The 18,827-nt window shown below is 35.8% G+C and overlaps 1 protein-coding gene across 7 annotated transcripts in view; it reads left to right on the forward strand.

The window, feature by feature from the left end:
- Positions 1 to 18,827, forward strand: part of ODR4 (odr-4 GPCR localization factor homolog) — a 38,412-nt gene that overhangs the window by 6,190 nt on the left and 13,395 nt on the right. For all 7 annotated transcript variants that reach the window (XR_006283334.1, XM_037906947.2, XM_037906945.2 and 4 more), the window contains exons 3-12: positions 1,368 to 1,502; positions 1,945 to 2,040; positions 3,491 to 3,597; positions 5,056 to 5,092; positions 5,223 to 5,363; positions 6,309 to 6,404; positions 7,339 to 7,407; positions 9,436 to 9,564; positions 11,352 to 11,442; positions 13,840 to 14,025. Coding sequence is in view for 6 of the 7 variants with exons in the window: in XM_037906947.2 (XP_037762875.1) it covers positions 1,368 to 1,502; positions 1,945 to 2,040; positions 3,491 to 3,597; positions 5,056 to 5,092; positions 5,223 to 5,363; positions 6,309 to 6,404; positions 7,339 to 7,407; positions 9,436 to 9,564; positions 11,352 to 11,442; positions 13,840 to 14,025 (1,087 nt within the window). In the remaining variant the exon portion in view is untranslated. The remainder of the gene's footprint in view (positions 1 to 1,367; positions 1,503 to 1,944; positions 2,041 to 3,490; positions 3,598 to 5,055; positions 5,093 to 5,222; positions 5,364 to 6,308; positions 6,405 to 7,338; positions 7,408 to 9,435; positions 9,565 to 11,351; positions 11,443 to 13,839; positions 14,026 to 18,827) is intronic.

Consider the following 18,827-nt stretch of genomic DNA (forward strand, 5'->3'; position numbering starts at 1 on the left):
GACACAGCATGTCGGCTCACCTTTAGGAAAAGTGTTCCAATCTGCATCCATTTCTGTTCCACTTGAAGTTCATATACTGCAGAGGATTCAGCAATAAAGTTGATAACTATCAAAGATATTATACATACATCTTCATTACAGACTTATGTGAAGGATAGACAGCATCAAATTTGCGGGTCATTGTATGTACTTTGCTGGTAGAGGCAGCAACTGCCATTGTTAAATTTGAATAATCCGGTATAATCTAAGCCTCTGTTCTCACTTCGATCTCTCTGAAATGTACAATGCTTGATTTCTGGCCAAAGATGACCTTATTTTGTCTTTTGAAGTTGTGGGAAAATTGTATCGTAGTTTTAGAATATGTCTATATCGGTATCATGGGCTTTGATTGCAACTCTTATGGACGTAGCCGAGCTTTAATCTAGCTAGTTCAGGTACCAAAGCAAAGAAACTGTGACAGCACAGGCTTTAGCGCAGGCTAGCCACTCTAGTAATTACCCATGCTGCTATGGCTTCACTGCTCTGGTACCTGAGCTAGCTAGATTAAACCTCAGGTATGTCCATACAAGTTGCAGTCACACCCCATGATTGCAGTATAGACGTACCCATAGAGCACAAGGAGAGTATCTGGGTGAGCAAGGGTATTTGCTCCCATTATACTTTTTGCAGGGGGGTGGGGGGGGTGAACTGTGTTTTGAACAGCCTTGCAGGTAAATAGGTGAGGTGTTGAAAGATGAGGAAACTGGAGTTATGAGACTTTTAAAATGATGCACTGAGCATAATAATCTCTTTAATTACATGATATGTTGCTTCTCAAGTAATATAACTTATTTCTACAACTTTTTACTATCACCAGTTACTTTTGAGATTATTAAAAATGGAGAGTTTTTAAAAGAAAATCACTTACCACTACTTACACTGTTGACTTTTTTTTTTATTTCTCTAGGTTTGGAAAATGAAAATAGACTATTTATTTTCATTAACAATCTAGTAAACTTCACTTACAGGTTTTCCTGCACTAGCACAGTACTGCAGTGTTTGGGTTGCAAGCACTGCAAGGGAGTGTTTTTGTTTGGGGGAGGGGAACCCAAAAAACCAAAGCCAAACATCTATTAGACTTACGTTTTCTAAATGTTTTTTAGAGCTAAATTTTACCTCTTTGAGCTCATTTAAGAGTTAAAGACAAGGGAGAGAAAATATTTCCATGTGCGATTTTAAAAAAAACGAACCCCAAAACCTGGAGCATTATAGAGATGAACTACACAGCAGCTCAAAATGTGCTATATATTACATTGCGATTTTCTTTTAAAATCGATACCAACCTGATAGTCTTTTGTGTTTTGTTTTGTTTTTTTTCCCCCCTAAAGTGTTCCCCACAAAGAGATTATGTGATTCTGGCTATTCGAACACCTCCAAGAGAAGAGCAAAATGAAAGCAACAAAAATTATCATCCAAAATTGGCTGACGTTGATGAAGAATGGGTAACAGCACATGCTAGTCAGGTAAAACACTTTCAGAAGATGTATACTTATTGTAACAAATAAGTTTTTGAAATTCTTCTGAACTTCAAATCCTAATTTTTATGCATAAAAGAGTCTTCTCATGAGTCCTTTGATGGCACTGATTTTGTTAATTGATCAAAACCTTACCCGACTACAACCAATATTAAAAAGTAGTCTTTTCCAAAAATGCAGGTGGCTCTATAGTTTTTGAGCACAAAACTTGCATGAAATATATGATGATAAAATGGAAGAATAGAGTATTTTTAAATTAAGGGATTGTGAAGTTGAGAAATAGCCTTGCTAATTTTAGTCTTGCAGTTTATTCTACATCTGTGTTCCAATACCTTTAAAAAAAAAAAAATAGTAAACCAAGTGATATAGTTTATAGAACTTTATAATCATAATAGTAATTAATAATTTGCTTTTCTGTTTATTTTGTAAGTTGTCTAGAATGCTCCCTGGAGGACTGCTAGTTCTTGGTGTATTTATTGTTGCAGCTCCAGAACTGGCAAAAGACATCCAAAATGCTTTGCGCAAGGTAAGTGGGTAGATAATGTCCACAGGAAGGAGCTGGATTATTATTATTTTTTTTTAATTTGTGCAGCAGAGTAATTTTCTATCACTGAAGTCTTAGCTATATTTATTAACTGGATTATCTGAAACGGAGACCAAAAATATACCAGATAAATGGTTTGCAGTAAAAGATTGCTTGAATTTTTCAACATGGGCAAAACTATATATATTTCAACAACATTATTCTTGAAAACATCTGTAACCATTTGACTAAAATTTTTCAAAAAAAAATTCAGCCTGAGGCAGACACCAGGCATATAAAATTTCAGTCCCAGTGATTAAAGCTTGACAAAGCTATAAGCAACTGAAAAGAAGCTCTTAAAATGGGTGGTGTGGGGCAGCTTTTATATGTGGCAGTGCTACCAGTCCCACTTATAGTAACCTATATATCAGTGGAAGCATTATGATTGTTACTCAATATTGGGACAGAGACTTGTGTAGATAACTTAGCTAAGATGTGGCAAAAGACAAAATAAAAGTAATTCTTTCATCTCTGTTATTATTATATAACTTTATTTGATGTATTTTCTTTTTCATACCAACTGTCTTCCAAATTGTCTCACAGAGTTAAATGGTTTGAAGTGGGAACTGGAAATGTGGAGGCAAATGAGACTTTAAGTTTTCAGATGTGGTCTGAAGAGAGAGTTGATGAGATGGAGAGCTATGAGAAAGCTGTTACAAATATCAGAAGCTGCAGGGAATGAAGTCAGATTGTATTGAGGAACTGAGAAGAGGAAGGTGAAGAAAGAAACCAGGTCTATGAGCGGGGCATGAACAAGTCTATGAAGGGTTTTTTTAAAAGTGCAAAATGAACTTAAGTCAGTAGATTTGTTTTTGTTCTTGTTTTGAAGATTTGTGTGATAGTGGTTGTGCTTCTTTGTACTGTAGCATGTACAGAAAGCTGCTGTTCAATGTAAAGTCTGCATATTAGATATTTTTATTAACATCATCTCCAGCACTTGAGTCTTTCATATGTGATGTTTCAGACATTTAACAGCGGCACCAACCTAACTTAAAACGTATTTTTAGTTCCTGTACCATCTGAAAATGGAATGATCTGAGATGAGCCAACCTTCAGACTGTCAGATTTCATGTTAGATTATAATTAAAAGCCATAAGGTCCTTGGAAAATGGATGCTGGCATCAGAGTGGCAGTGACCGTACCCAAGGGTTTGCACAAATCTTTCCATCAGTTTCAGTTTATATATTTGCAGCCTGTGCATTTGCAAATATTCCCGTTTTGGTTCTATTACAAAGTGTTATACAGCTGAGAAACTGACTTGTAGCGAAAATGACATGCTGTTTTGTTTTAAAACTGAAATACAGAGCTGTTTTCAGCAACAATAACTACTTGCATTAATTTTTGTTTGTGCTATGAAGAAAAATCCCTTAACGTTCTTTTCCTTCTTCTTCAGCTAGTTTTTTCAGTAGAAAAGTCTGTAGTTAAAAAGAGGCTCTGGAATTTTACTGAGGAGGAGGTCTCTGACAGAGTGGCTCTTCACATTTGTTCTGCTACAAAGAAGTATCCTTCTATAGCAAAAATATAATGTCTTTTGATACAGTGTATTAAAATATAATATAGTGCAGGATCTATCTAATCTGTCTGGTCTAACTGTATACTTACTGCCACCCAAAAATCTTTATTGCCTTTGTGTCAAGGGTTGCTCGGATGGATATTCCAACAACGCACATCATAAAAAGCAAGGCATCTACTCTGCACTCAATTTATCGGTTCCCCTGCTCAAGCTCAGTTACTGTCTTTCCACCATTCACAGACCACATTCTCCAGCTTCACTCTGCTCAACCATGTGCAGCCATAACTTTGAGCATGTTTACTGGTTATATGGGCATGCATTTTGAATGATTGTAGGGTTGGTGTGTCCTTGGTAAATTACATTATATTAATTTTTGTATGATTCATGTAAGTAGGTGAGGTATGGTGTCTGATTGCAGATAGTAAATGTAGAATGTTTTTCTGTTAGAGATCACCCTTTCATATAAAAGTCATTTGGTAGTAGTTTTCATGTAGAAGTTACACTAGTGCACTATTCTGTATTAGTACACTACACTAATACACTATTCTGTATTATATTTCTTGTTGGAGTTGAAGGCTATACACTTGTTCAGAATGAGGAGAAAGATACAGGGGTTTCTATTGGTGGAAGGAAGTTGAGGAAAAAGAGGGTGATCAGCAGGGAGGGGCCTGGATGGGGAAGCACAAGGGAGTGGAGATCTATTTTAATGAACCACTTATGGTTCATCAGAAAGGAGAGCCTCTTCCCAGCAGCATCTTCAGGTTTTCCCTTGCACTCTCTGTGCATATTGCTACTTCTCACCATGCCCCGCTACTTCACTCCCACGTTTAATTTGTAAAAGTGATGTTCTTGTTTTAAATATCAAAGGCACCCAAAATAACGTCTGATGTCTTTCTCTGTGGCACTGTAACTTGCAATTGTAATAATAAAAAATAGTTTAAAGGTTGATTATGGTGGGGAAGTAACAGGCATGGTGGGAAGAATGTTGTAAGTCAGTGAAATAGCTGTGCAGGTGAGGATCATGGAGAACTGGGGCTCAACAGATTGATGGGGGAGAAGTATTGCTCTGGAGGAGGCCAGGAGAGAGAGAGAGAGCAGAATTCTAGAGAAATATGGGAGACATCAGGGTTTGCAAGTATAAAATACATATCACCATTGATAGCTATTCATATGGATAGCTAATCAGTGTTGATACATATTTGAAAGGCAGGCACATCATTTCTGTAATACTTGTAGTTTACAGGTGAAACTTTTTTTTTTTTATTCCCATCAGTGTGAGAACATTCTCTACAATATTGAAAACTTGGCTCTGGAAAATAAGAAGATAGTGAATGTAAATGATAAATTATAAGTTAATTTAAAATATTTGTTTTTTATTTTGTTCCTTAGTTTTTATTTGTTCCTTTTAAGCATATTTCACTTAATTTTTTCCTTAATTAATAAAGGATACTTTGTCGAACCTATGATATGCAAGATCCAAAGGTAAGATTGACTACTGTATGTAAGATTTATAAAGTTCAGAAGAAATAGATTTTATTTCACATTTGTAACATTGTATCAAGCCATTATATTTACTACACCTTAAAAATAAAACCCTGTCTTTTCCTCCCAGAGTTCACCTAAGCCAGCAGACTGGAAGTACCAAAGTGGCCTGTCTGCCTTCTGGCTATCCTTGGAGTGCACAATTAATGTTAATATCCACATCCCACTTTCTGCTACATCAGTCAGCTATGAACTAGAGAAAAATACTAGGGTAACTAAACAATAACAATACACTATTTCTTACTCCTTTAATATTGTACATACAATTGTACTGCTTAGAAATGAATAATGTGTTATGAAAATATGGAGTAGGTAGGGGAATAGAATTAATGATTTGTTACTGGCAGTTAAATCTATAAGGTAATAAGTTCCTTATGCACAATTCACTTGCTGCATTAAGCATAAAAAAGCATAAGGAGAGAAATCTTTCAAGATTTTTATTTTCCTGTATTTATTTTATTTAAATTATTAAGAAACACTTTTAGGAGTGTGTAAAGAAGATAACAACTTTCCTTTTTCTCTTCATTTGATGCAGGGTCTGGTTTTGATAGGATTTGAAAATGGGGTGTTCTCATTGCCCATTCACTATTAATAAGCCCCACCCCATCTTATGGAAAAACAAAATCCACATGTCATGTCTTCCATATAGGTGGTTATGCAAATTAGCTTTATATTTAGGTCAATAAAGATTAAAATTAATATTTCTATTTACTTTAGGAAATGTAGATTTAAGAGGTGTATTGTGAGTAGTATGTTGTCTATCAGTATAATGCAGCTGGATGAGAGGTCTGAAATTTGGTTAGGATTTAATTTCTTTCTTTGGTTAATGATTTAAACGTGCATTACAGTAGTTTGAGTGTTGGTGGGTTTTGTGGCAATATTCAACCAAAAGTGTAGTTCATTTTTAGAGGTTTCAGAGTAGCAGTCTGTATTCGCAAAAAGAAAAGGAGTACTTGTGGCATCTTAGAGACTAACCAATTTATTTGAGCATAAGCTTTCGCATCCGATGAAGTGAGCTGTAGCTCACGAAAGCTTATGCTCAAATAAATTGGTTAGTCTCTAAGGTGCCACAAGTACTCCTTTTCTTTTTCTTTTTAGAGAAGCTTTCTTCTCAAAATATATACTTACAATCTTTCTGTATTTTTGGTTTTTAAAGAACGGATTAACCCGGTGGGCAAAACAGATAGAGGAAGGTGTTTTTCTGATCAACGGGCAAGCTAAAGAAGATGACACAGAGCTATTGGAAGGGCAGGTGTGTGCTGTATAACATAGAATTAATATCGATGTGTCACTCAAAATGTCTGGTATGGTAATATTAGTGGCTAAAAGGTCTTCTGTAGAATATTTTACTTCTAACTGGCATGTGCCATGTAATTAATATAAAGGATTGCTTTTCTCTTACATAAAAATTGCCATACTGGGTCAGATGAAAGGTCCATCTAGCCCAGTATCCTGTCTTCCAACAGTGGCCAATGCCAGGTGCTTCAGAGGGAGTGAACAGAACAAGTAATCATCACGTGATCCATTCCCCATCGCCCATTCCCAGCTTCTGTCAAACAGAGGCTAGGGACACCATCCCTGCCTATCTTGGCTAATAGCCATTGATGGACCTATCCTCCATCAACTTATCTAGTTCTTTTTTGAACCCTGTTATAGTCTTGTCCTTCACAACATCCTCTGACAGAGAGTTCCACAGGTTGATTGTGCATTGTCTGAGGGGATACTTCCTTTTGCTTGCGTTAAACCTGCTGCCTATTCTCCACCTGTCCCTGAAGCAAAAAAGGGATGATTGTGGAAGTAGTAAAAAGAAGGATAAGTTAGGGAGGACTGGTGTAAAAGAATTCTGCCCATATGCTGAAGATTAGATTGACTTTTATGGGTGACTTCAACAGCTTTATTTCTGTTGCAGTTTTTAGAGGTGAAGAGTGAGCCACTCAAGAAGATTTCAATGAGATCATCTAAAACTGTGCAGTTTTTTTTGGTACTAAAACCACTACTACTAATTTTTTCCAAAGATTCCTAACTTTTTATTAACTGTGTCCTTAAGGTGGTTTCCATATCTCAATTTTCTTTCTAAAATCTACAAACTGGTACTACGGTGCTATAGGCCAGTGGAGCACCTAGGTATGGTAGATACAGATATGTGTTCTGTATATTTCATATACCATTTTTTCCTTTTATCTCAGAAAAAGTCTTCAAGAGGAAATATTCAACACCGTATTCAACCCTTTGATGTGAAGGTTCTGACGCAATTGGTAAGCATTGTGTGTGGAAAATGCCAGTAAGGTTCAGTGCAGTATTGCATAAAGCTTTGTTCTCAGATGCCTAGTCTAAAAAAGGGGCATGATGTAAAAATTGAAAATGTCTTTTTTTAACAACTCCTCCCACTATAGGTTTGGTTTCTTTTTCAAATTAATATAATCCTGGTATGTAGGGACTTATCCAAGTTATTGACTTCAGTGGAAGTATCGGGTCCTGATAGAGCACCTGAGGATCATACAGTATAGTTGGAGGGGAGGGAAACTGAGGCCTAGAGATGTTAAATTCTGTAAACTGCTCATGTTGGGCAGAATCCTGCACCTACCAGGCTCCATTTATTTCAGTGGGGCTTTGTGTGGCTATATGGGTTCACCTGCACGAAAAAGGCTTACAGATCTTAAGGCCAGAAGGGACCACTGTGTTCATCTATGGTCTGACCTCCTGTGTAACACAGACCATAGCATTTTTATCAAGTGGTTTCTGATTCAAGCCCATACCTTCTGGTTGAGCTAGAGCGCATATTTTTTAGAACAGCAGCTCTCAACCTTTTCTACTGTACCCCTTTCAGGAGTCTGATTTGTCTTCTATACACCCAGGTTTCACCTCACTTAAAAACTAATTGCTTTCAAAATCAGACTTTAAAAATAGAAAAGTGTCACAGTGCACTATTACTGACAAATTGCGTGCTTTCTTTTTACCATATAATTATAAAATCAATTGGGGCATAAATATTTTACTTACATATCAGTGTATAGTATATAGAGCAGTATAAACAAATCATTGTATGAAATTTTAGTTTGTACTGACTTCACTTGTGCTTTTTATGTAGCCTGTTGTAAAACTAGGCAAATATCTAGATGAGCTGATGTACTCCTGGAAGACCTCTGAGTACCCTCAGGCGTAAGTGTACCTCTGGTTGAGAACCACCTTTTTAGACAGACATCCAATTCTGATTTTAAAGACTGTAGGTGATGAAGAATCCATCATGTTGCTAGTTGAGTTGTTTCAGAGGTTTAATTTACTCACCAAAAAAAAAGGTGCAAAAAAGCATCTTATTTCAAATAGTTTGTGTGATCAGAGCCCAACTGGCCTGTTGAAGGTTACACAAAGTTCATGACATCTTTAAATGTAATCAAAATAGTAATAATTTATTTTTCTTGTGAGACATGCCCATTTATGCTCTGTGCAAAGGGCAGATGTTTACAGTCAAACTATTGGTCTCCGACAATACTGTTTATACTGGAATGTAGTCAAAGGAGAATATCGGACTGAAGGGATTTCCATAATGGTCTCCCTCTTGCCACAGAAACACTATAGTTTGCCCTAAAATAGGGTAAGGACTCCATGGATATTAGCTTTGATCTAGTTCCAAATATGACCCGATAAAAATATGTCTTCCTAATTAATTATAGGACTGATGGATGACTCTGCTTTAAGTAAAATACTCAAACAACACAACGTAGATATTCTAGATTATACTTACTGTATTAGTAAGTAGACAAACTTTCTGTCACTTAAAAAAAGGCTTCAAAAAGTAGTGTACAAGGGAGGTTACTGGGAAGATACTGTATTCATATTAGCAACAGGCTGTTTAAAAATAATGTAAGCATTTTACACATTCTAGGGCTATAGAATTAATTTTATTTTCAGTTAAAACAGTGGTGACCAAACTTCAAAAACAAGCTGAGGGAGCTATTTTCACAACCTTGCTAGCATCACCATTGATGTCTATTTGCATGCTGATGAGAAGTAAACATAAAATACATTAATTGCAAGAAATTATAAGTTCCTGGAAAAGCAAATTTTAAAGAATTTACCAACTGGAAAAGGACAAAACTATTAAGACGGAGCTTCATATTTAAGTTACTTGCTAAAAGGTATTAACTGTGAGGGGAGAATAACACACATTTTACCAAGTACTTAAAATGTTTAAGTGCTGTTAATTGAAACTTGTAGTGGCTTCATGACTGACCATATTGCAGATGCATAGCTAACATTATAATTGAAATGTGTTTATCTTTCAGTCCCAGAGTTCAGGCCATCAATCTGCAGCAATGGTGCAAGTCTGCAGTGGTTCCATTAATCTTAAAGGTGCTGTGAAATGCAGAGCTTACATCCATAATAACAAGCCAAAAGTTAAAGATGCTATTCAGGTATTGAATGCACTCTCCTTCATTGCTTTTCCCAAATATTTTACTAGAACCCTAAAATTATTGTTCTGCCTTTGCCTTTGGTGGGATAATAGAGGTCCAAACTGGGCTCCAAAAAGTCTGAACTCCAGACAGCTAGAGTGATAGTTTGGAATTTTTAGAAGTCCTTTTTATTGTTCAAGAAAATAAATTTTTCAAAAAGTTTTTAATTTTATTTAGAAGCAGTTCATTTTAGATCTCTACTAGTGTTGTTTTTGTCCTCCTAAGAAATCCTAACTTTCTCTTAGTCTAGTGGTGGTAATGCTTGGTGTAAAGTTTTCTTAAAATTAAAGGAATGACTTCTGTATGTTACGTATTCTTGTACTTGCCAGAGGAAAAATGTAGGCAGATTAGATACTCCAGTTACTCTTTTGAAATGTATTTGGAGTAGTACTTCTAAATCAAAGTGATCTTTTCTGTTGTCGTGCTGCACTTCTAATATTGTCCAAAAAAGTACTGAACATGACAGTCAGTATTTTTCCATGTTGCAACCTTCTGCATGGTAACAGACCACATGTTTTGAAATTGTGCATATAATCTCCCATTTCTGTTAGTGAGTAAGGCTATGTCTATACTAGAGACCTTACAGCGGCGTAGCTGCTGTATGCCGATGGGAGAAAGCTGTCCCACTGACGTAATTAAACCTCCTCCAACGAGCGGCAGTAGCTATGTCGGTGGGAGAGTGTCTCCCGCTGACATAGCGCTGTCCACACCGGCGCTTCTCTTGGTGTAACTTACGTCGCTCAGAAGGGTGTTTTTTCGTATAAAAATACTGAGTGATATAAGTTATATCGACAAAAGGAGCTAGCGTAGACATAGCCAAACTAAAGACAAAGGATAAAATTCGAGCACCATTGAACACTGGCAAAACTCTTACAGACTTTAATGCAGACAAGATTTCACTCATAATGTTCATAACAAAAATACATAAAAATCAATAACGCAACAGAGAGAATATTGTGACTTGATGAAGCAGGTTTTATAAATTTAACATTACTAACTTTTGATTGGCAACACCTTTTTAAAATCACACTAGCATTTTGCATAACTAAAAAGCACCATAAACAGATAACTTCTGTTATGTTTAGGAAACCCCCTAACTGCATAAAACAGTTTTATTTAACAGACCAGTTATAGTAACGGGCTATATTGTACTCTGATTAGTTTCAGTGGAGGGAATGGTTTTTAATGGAGGAGGAGCATATGTGAGAGCAGTATTTGTCTCGATAGCCTAATTATTCTATTGCAGCTTTGTGTGTGGCGCGCCAAGCCGTTCAGACATTAATGAATTAGGTTTCTTAAAATCATTGTGGGATTAGGAAAGTTTTAAAGAGAGCCTGTAACTTGGCCAAGAAGATACAGGAAATCTGTTGTAGAGCCAAGAACATAACCCAGTCTCCTGAGTTTGATCATATGCTTATTTTCAATATTGAAGCTTATTTAAAACAAGCCGATAATAACAAAACCACACTTCTTGATGATTTGTTGTTATTATTATGGTAGGATACTGAAGGGGAAAGTTTTGTTTTTTTGGTACTAGGTTCCCTTTGTCAGGCTTTATTTTTTATTCCTGTTTTTTATATTTTGATTTTGTTAATGCATATTATGGTTAAGTTGGCCTAAATGCACAGGACAAACAGACTTTTTTTTTTTTTTTTTTTTTTTACTATGGTTGTTTCTTGGTAATCACCACGTCAGCCAGTTTGCAAGGTATTTGTGTTTATTGTGTGTGTTTTGTTTTGTCCTTGCAGGCTTTGAAGAGGGATATAATAAACACACTCTCTGATCGTTGTGAAATATTGTTTGAAGATCTGCTTATAAATGAGGCACCTGCCAAAAAAAGTAGGAGACTAGAGAAGAAAGCAAATTATCTTTTTCTAATGTAATTTGCCTTTTGTTTTCCTGGAGTTCCTTACTGATAGTCATCAGGATTCAATCTGAAATACTGAAATCTGGGTGTAGTTAGAAGGAAACAAAAGTGTATCAGGCAGCATAAATTCTACTTGTCACTCCTTTGCCTCTTTTTTCAGCTGTCCACTTCAGAAGGATTTCGTTCAACTTCAGGCATTGTTCTTTTGGCCTGCATTTTCCCCCATAATGTTTATTAAATACCTTCTTGCCCTGAGTGTAAATTAAACTTCCGCTTTATTCCCTTCTTGGCATAGTTGACCCTCAGTACAGTACCCCATAGTCATGGACTCAGCATCAAGATCTCAAATACAGAAGGGCTTTGATACTTAGTCAGAATCAGCCAATTATTTTTGTGATGTCCACACCCAACAGGGAAATAAACAATATACCGAACTTGGCAAGATTCAAAAAAGAATTATCCATATCCTAACTATTAGGGATTTGGGGGAGACCTAACATGAAGGACAGACCATACCACATTTGCCTGCAGCAGGAGTCTTACACCTTCCTCTAAAGCGTCTTATGCTGACCATTGTTAGAGACAGGATACTGGACTAGATGGACCTCAGGTCTGAGCCAGTATGGGAATTGTTATGCTCCTATCCAGATGTACAAATGTAGCCCATGTAGTGTTAATCTCCAGTATTTTACCTCTGAGGTTTCATATATATATAATATACAAAATTCACTTTACATTTAAAGAAAAAGGTATGTATCTTGCATATCAGCTCAGCATATTGAATGAATTGCAAGGCTATCTGGGTTTGTATTAATTTCAGGGCCAGAATTGTTTTCATTACATACATGTATTCTCCATAATAGTGAACTTTGTATCTTAATATAATTACAAACCGTGAAACCAAATTAGTATACCAATACTATCTCAGTTGGTTCATGCTTAAATTATCCATCAGACTCATAGATATTAAGATCCAAAGGGACCATTATGATCATCTAGTCTGACTTCCTGCACAATACAGGCCACCGAATCTCACCCACCCACTTCTGCAATAAACCTCTCACCTATCTGAGCTATTGAAGTCCTCAAATCGTGGTTTAAAGACTTAAAAGTGCAGAGAATCCTCCAGCAACTGACCCCTGCCCCATGCTGCAGAGGAAGGCAAAAAACCCCCAGAGCCTCTTCCAATCTGCCCTGGAGGAAAATTCCTTCCCAACCCCAAATATGGCAATCAGCTGAACCCTGAGCATGTGGGCAAGATTCACCAGCCAGATACCTAAGAAAGAATGGTCTGTTGTAACTCAGATCCCACCCCATCTAACGTTCCATCACAGGCCATTGGGCCTATTTACCGTGAATAGTTAAAGATCAATTAATGATCAATTAAAGAACTTCACTCCTCTGACGGTTAGAAACCTTTGTCTAATTTCAAGTCTAAACTTCCTGATGGCCAGTTTATATCCATTCATTATCCTTCATACTGTATAATAATTTTAAAGGAATGTTTTAAAATGACAAACGCTATGTGGTCAGCTGTGTGAAATGTTAATTTCTCCTACCTAATATCTGCTAAGTTGGAGAGGAGGAAAATGTCTTGTGATGTTTTGGGTGTGTGGGTTTTTGGTTTTTGGTTTTTTTTTTTTTTTTTTTTTTGGTGTTTTTGTTTTTTAAAAAACATAAAGAGTAACTGTTTGACTAACTGAAAGGAAAATTGAATGCTGCCATATAGTCGTCTTCATCTACTTTAGATGACATTAAGTTATGTTTATGGTGCTATGTGTACTGAGAAATAAACTCATTGTAAATATTATTTTAGCTAACATTATCCAAAATGGGGAATATGGCAGGAGTAGCTTTTATCATTTGCATGCAGTTTTCCATTCTCTCTTTAGGTGGCACTTATACTCCATGGCTGTTAACTACATAAAACAATAACTAATTGTTTGATATCCTTTATGATGCTGAAATTGTGTACTGTTTGGCACATGCATCAATTCCTTTATCTCCAACCTTCCTGAGTGCTCTTTGTATCATTTCTAAAGTGATAAAGGGCCTGGTCAACATTTTCAATTCAGAATAATTTTTAAGGTCGTTTGGCTATTTCTAAGGACCACTGAAGAGAGTGTTATGTGAAAAATATATGAAAAGTTTTAGTTAGTAGGAATATAATTTCCATTTACAAATATACATGGCTAGAACTTACATGAAACAGTAACAATTAGGCTGGAAATGTTTGAAATCAGACTTTTACATGATGCCTTGGACAGTCCTGTTTACAACTGTTTGTACAATGTATGCTGATTATTGAAATGTCTTTTACCACAGCTACACAAGTTTTTGTATGGTATTTCCTTTCCCTTTCTTTCTAGATTCTGAGAGAGAGTTTCATGCCTTGCCTCACAGAGTGTTTGCCTCCATTGCTGGATCAAATGTGATGCTGTGTGATTATAAATTTGGAGATGAAACGGCTGGCGAAATCCAAGAGCGTTTTACTGAGATGTTGGATCAAGTTGTGCATGGGGAAGCTATGCACATAGCCGAGGAAATAAACACAGGTAAATATAGCATCTGAGTGAAGAACCAAATTAGACTATAACTGGGATTACGGATAAATTAACCAATAGACTTTATTGTGGTTCATTACATTACACTGAATGCATCAAGGCTTAAATCTGGCTAACTTCGTATCTTGTACCTCTTGTGTATACTAGTGTAATTATACTTTAAATATACTTACTTTATATTACAGGAATATGATGCTTAAGGCTGCCATATTTTGTATATAATAAAGAGTTACTTGATATGTTATTGCTTTCTCATGGGTTGTGTCATATATCAGCACTTCAGCTATCTAGAGCGTTGTTCAAGGTAAGATGGCAAAAATGTTGGTAATTTAGTCACAACCCACAAAAATGCGAAAATAATCTTAAATCTTTTATTGTAGCAATATACAAGGCTTCATCAAGAAATTAATGTAATTAATTTAAAACTCCATGATTGCAGTGTGTTGAGTTATTGGTGACCTTATTTCATGAGGAATTTATAAATAGATTTTCTTAAAGACTGAGACAAAAACTGCACCACATATGAACTTTCTGACCTCTTATATTTTAGTCAAGAACTTGCTCAGTAGCTTAATATTTTAACTAGAACAATGCTTTCATCAAAACAAATGTTTTCACAGTAAATGTAAAAATGTATTTCCAGCATTTTTGTTGGGAGTTTTGTTTGGGGTCTTTATCTCATTATTCTGAGTTTTAATTTGTCTGTGTCAAATGTGTTGTGCAAGACTTTTTTTGGTGGGGGGAGTGCTCTCCATTTAATTTAACATGGAATTCCATTGCATGCTAAATAACTATTTTTTCATCATAATTAACACTCTATCTGTATATAACTTTTGTATTCCAGTTATGAGTGTTTTTTCATACTTTTCTATTTTTAAAATTTAGAAGTATTTTGTGGTATAATTAGCTATATAGAGTTTCACTCCTGTATCACCTGACAGCAGTTACTAACTCATAAGGAAAAAATTTATCCCTTTCCAGGTGAGATAATCAAATGTTGTGGTTGGAAACTATAGCCCATAATAGATCTTAATATCTGAGGCATGCTTATTCTCTCCCCCCCCCCCCCCCCGCCATCCTCTTCCCCCAATATGGTTAGAGGAGTTTTATTCTATGATTTTGTAATGTCTTAAGTCAAAAACATTTTAATACTTTTCTAGTTTTATCATAGCTAATATCATTTTCACTGCTTCAAACCTGCATATGTTTGAAGAGGAAAATGTGAAGTGTTGCTGTAGAGTTGACTGTAGGTTGGAATGTGATTTCTTGTGCTCATTTCTTGTGATGAGTTCCATATTTCTATTCAGTGAATTTCATTACTAGCCAGAAACTCCTCCATCAGTTCCAAATTAATTGAGGTCCCCATGTTTCAACTACTTTGGAAATAATGAGTGAAATTCATCCCTGGTGTTAATCAATGCACTTCAGTGGCGGTACACAGGGATGAATTAGGGATGAATTATAAAAAAATTAAAATGAAAGCAAACCAAAAAACCCACTGGTGTTACACTAACATTGTTTTTGTTAAAATAATATTACAGCTAACAGAATACTGTAGGTGAGCTATAATGAAGGTGTCATGCTGTCCAAAGTGGCTCATGACCATGAGTGCCTACTTCAGGGAAGACTGTTGGAAAACAGGGCAGACACCCCAAAACTGGTGTTATATTCTATAATTAGATTTCACCAAGCCAGTAACAAATGTGAACTCTTGGGTCACTGTACCAGTCTTAACATAGAATCACAGACTGGAGAGTCTGAGGGGACTGTCTATCTTGCTAATTTAGAAATGAAGCTTAACTGTCAGCCTGACTAGGAAGACTTAAATATTTAAGGAAACAAGAAGTAATTTAAATTTAGGTGGGTCTTGTGTACTTTCACATAGCAGTACTCTCAGCAGTTTATTTATGTGATTTTTGTGACATAACGCAAGTTTGGAATTTCCCTGAGATATCTTTCATGTGAAGGGTTGGTCTTCAGTTGAATAGCATCACTTGTTTCTCAGAGCTTAAGCATGCATTCCTAAAACTTGATGTGCTGCAACAATGGAGAGTTAATGCTAACATTTGCAGTGAATTTTGACATGACCCTTTCTTTTAAGATAATGCTCATAATGTTAGACATCTTAGAAACCTGTTTTTGATGAAAATATGACCGTTTCTAAAATTCCATTTAAAATGTCTCAATTACTGTAACACAATATAGATATTTCTAAAAACATGTCTACTAAAAATATGCTCATTACTTTTAATAGTGAAAAATCTGCTTACATTTTGGTTACGTGATTCTATTTAACACTATTTTAGTTTAAATCCTTTTCATATATTGATTCTCTCCTAACCATATGAAGATATTAAACTTTTTTTTACTCAAAACACACAGAACAATGCCATATTTTTAAGAATTACATACAGTAGTTATTTGTATACTAGATCCACATGTTCTGGTCACAAAAGCGTTTTCACTATATCTTTTCGTTGTAGCTCATGCTAATGACCCACTGCAATGGTTCAGTCTTTAAAATTTTTAAATGGAAAATAGTAAGAAGAACTAATCAGTCATATCTGAAGAGTATAAGCAACTCTCAGATTGTAGTTCCAAGGTACTCCAGGGCTTTGACATAAGCAACTGAAAGCTTTGCATTAGCGAGTGGCCTCACTAAATCCTAGCTTCTGGCACCAACAAATTAAATACATTGAGTAGGTAAACACAAATACAATTTTAGTGGCCGTAATCTCTTATTGTTCACTTGTTCTTTGTAAGGCAGTTTAAGGTCTGGCGAAGGCCAGGGACAGAGAGTATTGGCATTAGAAAGCATCTGCACTAGACAATTGTACACAGCATTATATCAGTGCTGCTTTAGATTTGGGCATTATGTGTCCTAGGCTTTAATCTTCTTTGGGTTACTACGAAGAACAGGTATTTATTTTTATTTATTTATTTTCTAATCCATCCTGTGAACCATGTGCATTAATGTCCTTCTCAAGAGTAACAGCCCCCAATGTGATAACTGTGCTTGTAGGAATGCCATCACAGAGCCATATAAACCTGATGGGGGTGATTTTTCCCCCCTCCCCAGCAACATTACCCTGACCAGAGTTATGAAGATTTTTAAATGCTGACTGAAAAAGGATGTTTTTTGTGAATGCAAAATTCTGAACTTTATGAAATTGAAACTATTATTAAAATATATATTTAGAAAGAACACTGTTTCTAGCTTTTCTTTCCAATACAGGTTCTTAAATATCAAATTTTCTTCACTGTAATATTTGAACTGCAGATTTCTACACAGACTGTAAATAGATGAGCATGTGTATTTTTTCTGGTAACTGTAGTTGTAGTAAATGAAATATTATCCAAGTTTTATTCTTGATTAGCACTTGAAACCTCTGCATCCCATTAAATAAGTTGCTAAGCAATTGTATTCATTAGTTGCTATCGGTTTCTGGAGTAAAAACATGTAGAGACATGCTTTCACAAAGGGAGACAGCTTGGATGATTTTTAAATGACCTCATTTGTGTGTAAGTTATATGGCGTTAGAATTTCATAAGCTAGCCATATATGAGACATCTCAGATGATACACTGGCCACCCATCTGATCAACCCAGATCCTGTTTAAACTTACTTCAATAGCTGGTGATAAAATGGTGAAAGTATTTCTGGAAGTGTAGCAATTTCTGTAATTGGTGCATGAGACAGAGGGCAATGCCTTGTATTGCTCAGTGATTCCTAGATGATTAATGAATGGGTCTGGCAGCCTCAGTTATGTGGAGTTCTGTTTATATTTTGACAAAGTAAAACTTTCCTTATCTAGATTCTACATCTGTAAAATGTATGGACTTAATCCAAAAAGTAACTTATAACAGCCAAGCCATAATATTGTAGCATAACATAATACTGCAAGTGGTGCCTCCATACCCTGCTATGATACGATGGTGCAGTGAAACCTGTGTGAAAAGCCACTCCGTTAGGCAAAGCATGTGTTAGAAGATAACCCCAGAGTATCTCCAAACATACAGAGTCCAATTCTGTTCTACCTGTGTTGAACTGCTACCTCCAGTGAGTAATTGACTTTGGTCCCTTGAGTGGTTGCTTAAGACAGATTTCACTGTATAATTTCCCTTGTCATGTTCATAATATATTATTTTGATGCAGGCTAGGATCGTACTGGCTTTTTTTTTTTTTTTTTTTTTTTTTGTTGCTGCAACTCAACAATACATTTTCATCTTCCTCATGCTACTAACTTGAATGCTATACCCGCTTTAATGGTCAATAATTTCCAGATATTTACCCAGCAACCAACAGGTTGTATTATGATTTTTAGATTCCAGTCTCCATTTCCTTACATTTGCTGATAATTGGCTGTAAATTCTTTTTTGTTGTTGTTGTTGTTCTTTCATTAAAAGATTAAGTTATTGGGTCGAGTTAAAGAGTATATTACTTAGAAATGTGAAATCATTTGGTGCTCAAAGCTCCTCCTTAATACAAGTGATTTTTAAAATTATTATTAGTTGCTGGGTAGAAAATCTTATTCTAGATAGAACAAGGCCATCCTTTAGGGATTCTGGTACAAGAACACATTGAAACATAATTGTGGGGGAAAAAACACTTAGGCATAACTTTCCCAGATTAAATCCGGTGGAACTTCACTTTTACAGAAAAGGCCAATATAGAAGCCCCTGCTTGCACCATTGGCAGATAGTAGTAATAGATTCACCCCATGTAGTCACATGTCACTTGTTTGTTGCACACCTGAAGCAATCTGGGTGAATTTTTATGTGTATGCTTAAAG

Source organism: Chelonia mydas, chromosome 8 (assembly GCF_015237465.2).
Source record: "Chelonia mydas isolate rCheMyd1 chromosome 8, rCheMyd1.pri.v2, whole genome shotgun sequence".
Lineage (NCBI taxonomy): Eukaryota > Metazoa > Chordata > Testudines > Cheloniidae > Chelonia > Chelonia mydas.